This window comes from Gekko japonicus, unplaced genomic scaffold (genome assembly GCF_001447785.1).
Source record: "Gekko japonicus isolate JY-2015 unplaced genomic scaffold, Gekko_japonicus_V1.1 scaffold158, whole genome shotgun sequence".
NCBI classification, from domain to species: domain Eukaryota; kingdom Metazoa; phylum Chordata; class Lepidosauria; order Squamata; family Gekkonidae; genus Gekko; species Gekko japonicus.
This window is the reverse complement of record NW_015170279.1, coordinates 1,555,496-1,561,697: the sequence shown is the minus strand read 5'-3', so window position 1 is coordinate 1,561,697 and position 6,202 is coordinate 1,555,496. Positions and strand designations below refer to the sequence as shown.

General features: G+C 45.1%; 1 protein-coding gene across 1 annotated transcript in view; it reads left to right on the top strand.

Moving 5' to 3' along the window:
- Positions 1–6,202, top strand: part of TNN (tenascin N) — a 49,315-nt gene that overhangs the window by 5,986 nt on the left and 37,127 nt on the right. The window contains 2 exon segments of the mRNA XM_015417744.1: positions 3,044–3,307; positions 4,083–4,271. Coding sequence (XP_015273230.1) covers positions 3,044–3,307; positions 4,083–4,271 — 453 coding nt within the window.

Sequence of the window (6,202 nt, the reverse complement as noted above, 5' to 3'; positions counted from 1 at the left end):
GCACACTTAACCACTACACCAAACTGGCAAACAATGTAGGGTCAAATTCTTCTCTTTGCATGCACAGTCTAACCACGGAAGATAGCTGGAAACTGCACGCACCCATTTAAGTGAAGTTAACGTTTAGTTGGCATCCTTGAAGAATGCAGATAAATAACCCAATTAGTGTTTTGAGAGGCAGCCTCACCCAGAAATACCAATTAGAATTTCTTTACCATCACAACTAATGACATGGTAATTACCAAAGCAATAGATTTAGGGGAGCCTAATGTGTTACTGCTTAGAAAGGAACAGAAAATATTGCTCATTTTCTTCAGAATCACCACTAGTTTTTCATCGGGAAGAAATAAAAACATATATTAAATTTAAGGCAGTTTAAAAAAAAAATGGTTATACAAGCCGGATTGTGAAACTATTAGAAATGACATCTTGCTAATCTATTTCTTTTCAGGAAGCCAGTCTTGGCTTCACAAGAGAGTGGTAGGAAGCCAGGAAAATAATGCTGTTAGACTATTGCATGCAACGCTTGTTGGTATTTGTTTCAATGTCAAAGGTTATGAGACACGCGAAGGCTAATTTTGCCACTTCCTCAGATTTCAAATACTGGCATTTCCTTCAGATGTAGTCATGGCGGGTTTAGCTCTACAGCCTTATTGCAAAAATTCCAAAGGGATGAAGCTGAGGGCTGCCTTACCGAAACCTTAAATAACCGCACCATTTGCGAAAATTATAGAGCTGCTTGCCAGGACGTTTAAACCAATGCAGTTCAATGCAATGCAAGGGCATGTAAGTTCAGGTTGTGCTGTCAGCCATCCAGACAGTAGCATTCATAAAACCACAGGGATGTCTGCAATGCACATTGGGTGACCATGCATGTGTTCCTGGTTGGCTTCACTTGCATCTCCTTCTTTGTGTGTATATGAGTTTTGAAAAATAATTTGTACAGAAAGAGTGAAGTTGCCTATGTGTGTACCATGGCTGCAATCTGTCAGAAAGCTCTTCTGTGCAAACCCAGTGAAATGAATTGAAGCTTTGCGATACACTTCTGTAGAGCCTGTGCAGGGAGACTTCCTGGTGCACTCGTATGAGAGGCAGTGTAGAGTAGCGGTCAGAGTGTTGGACTAGGGCCGGGAAGACCCAGGGTCATATCCCTGCTTGCCATGACATTTGGGCCAGTCATTCTCTCCCAACCTAAACTATCTACGGGGTTGTTTTGAGGATAAGATGGAGGAGGTTGGGAGGCAAGCCTCCAGGTGGGATGTGGGGTTCCCTGGAATTACAGTTTATCTCCAGACTACAGTTTCCCTGGAGAAAATGGATGCTTTGGAGGGTGGACTCTATGGCATTGTACCTAGGGTTGCCAAGTCCATTGTCGTGCCGCAGCGGGGGACTCCCGGCTGGCGTCTGGAGCGTGCGGAGTGCCGTGACGCCGCCGGGCACGCTGGGGGCGGGGACACGACCATCCGAGGGAAAACCATAGAGTTTCCCCCCGGGCGGGGAACGGGCCTCTGGGGCGGGTTTTCCCCCGCCCCCCGGGGGGACTTGGCAAGCCTAATTGTACCCCACTGAGGTCCCTGTCCTCCCCAGGCTCCATCCCCAAATCTCCGGGAGTTCCCCAACCTGGACCTGGCAACTGTACCACCCATTCCCCCGCCGGTGGGGAAGAGGGACCTGGCAGCCCTAGGAGGAGGGGAGGCCCGTATACACCATGGAGACCACCTTGGAGGCAGGGTGGGATTTTAAAAAGCACCAAGTAAATATATCACACATGTTTTCTTTAACAGCAATATGGTATAAGGTGCTCTACAGAGAAAAAAAGTAACAAATCCCCAGCCCACTGAACTTACTTAATTTTAACCGAATTTTGAAAGGGTCAGCAAAGCATGAGTCATGCATTAGACTTCATTTTCATCTGATCTGGCCCATGATGGATTACTAAGGATCCTAGCTTTCATTATGGGCAAAACAATGACGTTTCCAGTCCTTATAATGACAAAACAAGATGACCAAATCTCAAACAGGGTAGGGTTGCTGGACTTCCAGTAGTTTTGGCAGTTTTTGGCAGAAAGGGGAGATTTCAGCAAATGCAGCATATGCAAAGTGAGAAAAGTGACACCTTTTGAAATTCTCTCCTCTTCACAGTCAACAACCTTTTATAATTAAAGTGCTGAACTATGTCAAAATTCAGAGCAAGAAATCAAGAAACAGCTAGTTCAAGAAAGTTCACCTGCATAATTAAAAATATACCACTTAATATTCCTGATGTCGATTCAGCAGTCCAAACATTGGTTGTTGTGAGTCCTTTATTAGCAAATGGTACAAGTGAGGTTTCTCTCTGTGAGCTGTGGAGTGTGGACGCTGCAGTACCCCTGCTTGCTGGAGAATGTGGTATCAATGTAGTTTAAACTTGCTGGATTTTGCTAGACCCCCAACCATTGACTTCGCCCTCTGACTCAGAGATTGTAGGGCACGGATTGAAAGATAAAGACCCTTGACATAGTGTTACTATTCATACATGCAAAATAACACCTGTAAATATTATTCTTCTGTAATATCAGTATCCTAGGAGTCTGTAGTACTTAGGGTTCCCATTTGCCTACTTATGGTGGGAGACCTCCAACCAACTGCAGCCCTTGCCTGTTGATGCTCAGCAGATCAGCGGGTGGAAATTGGGGCCAAAGGGTGGAGAATAATCATCCTGAGGAGAAAAATGAAAATGAAAAATAAAGCCTTAGCTGCCTACTGGAAGTTCTGACTGTAGAGTACCTGATGATTCCTAGAGCAACCTTTGTCACTTTCAGGTAGCTCTAGGAATCATCAGGATCTCTATGGTCAGAACTTCCAGTAAGCTCTGTAGCTTTATTTTTCTTTTTGATTTGTCTCTCAAGGTTCTGCCCCCCTCACAACCCTCCTGTCAGTTACCAGGGACTGCCTGGCAACTATGTACACTGGTATTCACCATCAGTCCACTCAGGAAAACTGATGCAATTCTTGGTCTCATTCAATGCCTCTTGTTGAACCGGCAGCACTCTTTCTGTTTTAGTGATCGCCCCTTGGAATGCACGGCTCCTTAAGTCCTCAGAGGATTCTCTGACCATTGGCTGGGATAAGATTACGGATGTGGATTATTACCTCATCAACTACTTTCCTGTTGGGCAGGAGGCATCCTTGAAGCAAGTGCGAGTGCCCAAAGATCAGCTTAGCTATGAAATTTTAAACCTTCTTTCTGGCACAAAGTATGTAATTACAATTCACCACGTGAAGAAGGGGGTTTCCAGTGACCCGGGCCTTTTGCAAGCCAGCACAGGTAAGAAGATCTAATACATTCTTTCACCTGCTCTAACACCTGCAGTGTCTCACCTACATTGAGACATGGTGGGGAGAGTTTAACTTTGTAAAAGGAGCTCAGTTCAGACAATCACAATATGTGAAGACACCAGACCTGGTGCTTAGAGTCTACTTCATCTTTTGGCCTAGCATGCATCTCTGTTGGAAAGACTGGCATGCATCCTCCCACTCTGGAGGAAGGTTTCAAATTTGACTGAGTGGGGTGGCAGAAAACATGACAATATCACATTCAGTTTCACAGGTTTTCAGCTTGGCGTTATCTTAAGGAATGTTTGCAGCAATGCTCATTTAGAATCAGTCTTAATTTAATTTCATTTCTTCACCCTTCTCTGTCCTGATTTGTCCCAAGAAAATTTCAGCCAACAGTGACTTCCAGCTTGAAAAATGGCATGCATGGGATTTCTGGGGAAATGTTATACTTGCACTGATGCAATGTGAATCTCTGCTTGCCCCCATGGTACCAAAATGCCTCTTTACATCCTGAGTATGGCTCCTCTGTTGTGGTGCAGTTAGGTGGTCACACACACAGCAGTAGTGCAAGCTACAAAACGGTACCAAAAGCCTGCCTTGTGTGAAAGTGAACATATGATTGCACCCTTTTCCTTCTCCTCTTACCTCCAAGTAGTTGCATTTATCTCCTAAATTCTTTTAGAACAAACACTTGGAAAAGAAAGAGACTAGCTGGAATGACATAGCTTTATTAAAATCTCTCTTGATGATTCTCTCTTGCCTAGATGTGGCCACCATTAATGCTATTTGGGTGACGGAAACGACAGAGAATTCGCTGGAAGTAGAGTGGGAGAATCCTGCGACGGAGGTGGATTATTACAAGCTGCGGGTCAGTTCAGTACATGGACTAGGGGAGGAGAAGGAGGTGCTGGTTCCCAAAAGCAGGGACCCCAAGAGCAGGTACATCATCACAGGTAAGTGGGAAGGTGGTGAGCCCTCACTTGACAGGGCAAATGCACAAGCTGGATGTCTTTTGTGCTGGAAACTTGAAATGGGCATCTTCAGTCCGTGGTATTCGCACAGAGAGCTGAGCATCATTTAATTTATTTCTTTATATGCCGCCATCCAATGTACATAAATGATTGGCAGAGAAATGGCATGGTATAAAAAACGTAGCATTCCCTCTGTTCCAATGGTATTCGTTTGGGATTTTTGTACTTTAGGGCAAATGCACAAGCTGGATGTCTTTTGTGCTGGAAGCTTGAAATGGGCATCTTCAGTCCGTGGTATTCGCACAGAGAGCTGAGCATCATTTAATTCATTTCTTTATATGCCGCCATCCAATGTACATAAACGATTGGCAGAGAAATGGCATGGCATAAAAAAGGTAGCATTCCCTCCGTTCCAATGGTACTCGTTTGGGATTTTTGTACTTTATTGTACCTGGTTTTAGGCTTGCTGTCTTAATATCTAATCTGTACACTGCCTTGGGTATTGGCACAGAAAGAATGACATGAAATAAAATATATACCAGTCCGGGGATCTATGTGGAATATGGTTTGCAACAGAAAACTGTACCTTCTGCTTTCACTCCCCCACCCCCGCTTTTTACCGTAATCTAAATTTTAGGTATTATTATTTATTTTAGGTGTAAAATTTATGAGTTGTGTTTTCCACTTGCTCGGAGCACTCAAAGAAATACACAGCATGTATTAAAAAGCATCTTCTAAAAACAGATGTTAAAAAGCTTTAGAAAGTTTTAAAAAAACAGCAGAACAGCTTAGATCCGACATCCTCAGCTCTCAGCCAAAACCAGCAAGATGACTTTTGAGAAGAAATATGTTTTCGTGTTACCCACATCACCAATACACGTGCAGCCCCTGTGGCCAGCAAAAGCATCCTCCTGCTAGCCAAGAGAAAACTTGTGTATTGGGGGATATTAATTACCGAGACCGTAACCCGTGTATGCGGGGATTGAGATACAGACCAACGTTCAAAATAAATGAAGAGGAATAAACTTCTTAAAAAATAAAAGAAATGTATTGGATTAACAGAAAAAGAACCAAGTTAAATCAGGTAAATAAAAATAGAGGCACTACAGAAAGGAAATAAATGTATACATGAAGTACAAACACACTTTAAACCCTTTCCCTAACAAACTACCTGCTACTAAGGGAGAAAATGAAAGGGGAGCATCAAAGATGTACAAGTTGGCTTCCTGCAGATGGCCGGGCAGCTCTGGAGAAGCTCAGCAGAATGGGATGGAAATGTAGAAAAGCCGACCATACAGTTGGGGGTAACAGGCTGGGATCCAAAACCTGCTACACATCGGATGGACTGAGGGATATCTTTTCATACATTTTTGCTAAGACTGAGGAGGGGGGGAAGGGGTTAGCATTGGAATAGGGTTGCCAGCCCCCAGGTCTAGGCGGGGGTTCACCCACTTTTGGGGGCTCCAACCCGCCCCTGGCCAGCTGGCTGGCGGGGGAAGCCCCGCTCCCAAAAGCAACCACCTGCCCAGCCACCCCTCTTCCTCCCCTCCTGCCCAATTTAAAGGACTTCAGCTGATCGGCAGGGACCACCTCAGCTGAAGCCCTTTAAATCGGGCAGGAGGGGAGGAGGAGGGGTGGCTGTGCATGTGGTCGCTCTTTGGGGTGGGGCTTGGGGCATCCCCAGATCCCCCCACCGGAGTGACGAGGGGACCTGGCAACCCTACATTGGAATGTGGGAGTGATGAAAAGTCCATCTCTCTAGAGATGAGCTAATTTGAAAAGGGTTTTTTGTGTGCATTGTGGAGGGGAGTTTTCTTCTTTTGCATTACGGTAGAAGCAGAGGTCATTTCGGGGGGGATCGTGGGGGATTGCAGTTCCCCCAGGTGAGGTCAGGGGGGCGGGGTACATATTGA